Below are 2,180 nucleotides of genomic sequence, written 5' to 3'. Positions count from 1 at the left end.
TAACTACTTGGTCAAGAAAGCTATTCCTAATAAACCATTACATCAAACTCTCCATTCTCAATGATCAATCAGATTCCCTAGAAGATGTCTAATATCTTACTAAACTCACCAAAATGTCAATTTAAAATTGATAATAACAAGGAATTGTTTAATTTCTTGAAGCAAGGATGAGAAAGTAGAAAGATTTTTCCATTAAGAAAAAAAAGAACTGAAGAAATTGACATAGGAGAAAGCAGAATTATTGACCTCTGATAATTTATTGGAATTAATGCACATTAAATGTGAAATTTGCATTGATTTTCTAGGGCTCTTTTCAGAGCACCTTTTACCTCCTTGTTCCTCAAACTGTAGATCAAAGGGTTAAGCATGGGGATGACCAAGGTATAAAACACAGAGGCCATCTTGTCTGTCTCAAAGGAGTGGCTAGAGTTGGGCTGCAAATACATGAAGAGAAGGGTCCCATAGAACACAATCACCACAGTGAGATGGGAGCCACAGGTAGAGAAGGCTTTGTATCTGCCCTCAGCAGAATTCATTCTGAGGATGGCTACAAGAATGAGCATATATGAAACAAGGACAATTGAGAGAGAAGAAAGCAAATTTAAAGCAGAAAAGATCAGAAAAATTAATTCTATTTCACTTGTGTCCGAGCACACAATGGACAGCAAGGGAAGACCATCACAATAGAAATGCCTAATGATTTTGGATCTGCAAAAGGGCAAAATAAAAATCTTAACTGTGACCAGCAATGCCACAAAGATGCTATAGAGGTAAGGGATGGCAACCAGGACCAAGCACACAGTGTCTGACATGATAACTGTGTAGAGGAGGGGCTTACAAATAGCCACATAGCGATCATAAGCCATGGCAGACAGGATGAAAAGTTCACTGATAATGAAAACCTCAAAGGAAGCTAGCTGGGTTGCACACCAATTATAAGAAATGGTATTTTTCTCTACTAAAAATTTGACGAGCATTTTGGGACCAATGACAGTGGAATAACCAAGATCAGTAAATGCCAGGTGTCTGAGGAAAAAGTACATTGGGGTTTGTAGGTGAGAATCAATCTTTGTTAGAATGATCATGCCCAAATTCCCCACCACTGTGACCAAGTAGATGAGCAGAAATACACAAAAGAGTGGGGCTTGTAGCTCTGGGCGCTCTGTGACTCCCATGAGAATGAATTCAGTCACGGAGGTGGTTAAAGTTCCATTTTGTTGGTCCATGAATTCCATCAAGGCAACCTAATGTGAAAAAAAAAATAAAGGACTTAAGAATCCTGAACTTGCATCACATATCATAACTTTGGTATATGTAGATGCAATGGATAAGGCGAACTACACTTTCCCCTCACATCTCAGAGTAGTGATGTGCAGGAACCCCTCCTTCCATGAATATAGTAGAATAAGTAGATGGGATAGGATAAAAAAACAGCACAAAACTGGTTTTGGCAACTTTCCAAATTCTAGTGCAATAATAAGTTACTGAGGAAAACTAGTACTCTGTAATATACCCATCTGTATTCTATGGAATGATATTTTAAACTTCATCCTTTTGGACATCTGTCAGAGATGATATATAAACTCAATAGGTTTCAGTAGTACTGAATGACAATTTTTTAATGTATTGGTCTGCTGTTTCCAGATACAGGAGGCTCTGGTGATGAAATTTATAATAAGTTAGGACATATAAAACACATTCTCCAACTTTCAAAGCACTTGCATAAGCTGTCTTGTTACCTAGCCAGTTAATATTGGAGCACAGCATGAAGGACATGACAAAATTACCAAATGTTAACACCAATAAATCCTGATTTTCTCGTGGGTTTTAGTAGTAACTTGAAGGCATCTGTGATCTAGCTTTCATCTAGACCTTTTCAAGTTCTATATTATTAATTATTCATAATGGAATATTATTATATAGATGGGGTGAGGGGTGTGGAAAGAGTCAAGGAAATAGTTTTGTGAGCTGGCTAGACATTAACAAGAGTCAAACATGTCACCTGAGACATGAGGCAGATCTCTTTCGAATATACCACTATAGTAAAACCCCATCAGCCATGGTCACCTATAACCTCTGTTATTCTCATTTAATGTTTTTTTTAATTTAATTCTTTAATTTATTAATTTGTTTGTTTTCTTTAAGTTTACAGGATTCAATTCCACAATTCCTTGAATTTC

General features: G+C 36.8%; 1 protein-coding gene across 1 annotated transcript; it reads right to left on the bottom strand.

The window, feature by feature from the left end:
* Positions 1 to 275: 275 nt before the first annotated feature.
* Positions 276 to 1,235, bottom strand: LOC138163607 (olfactory receptor 8K1-like). Its single transcript, XM_069091050.1, has one exon. It carries the CDS (start codon positions 1,233 to 1,235, stop codon positions 276 to 278), a length of 960 nt encoding a protein of 319 aa, XP_068947151.1.
* Positions 1,236 to 2,180: the final 945 nt, after the last annotated feature.

The sequence above is a fragment of the Petaurus breviceps genome, unplaced genomic scaffold (assembly GCF_028583685.1).
Source record: "Petaurus breviceps papuanus isolate PSGF00001 unplaced genomic scaffold, PetGlider_PUasm1.0 188, whole genome shotgun sequence".
Lineage (NCBI taxonomy): Eukaryota > Metazoa > Chordata > Mammalia > Diprotodontia > Petauridae > Petaurus > Petaurus breviceps.
Note: the sequence above shows the minus strand (reverse complement) of the source record. Positions and strands in the feature narration are given on the sequence as shown.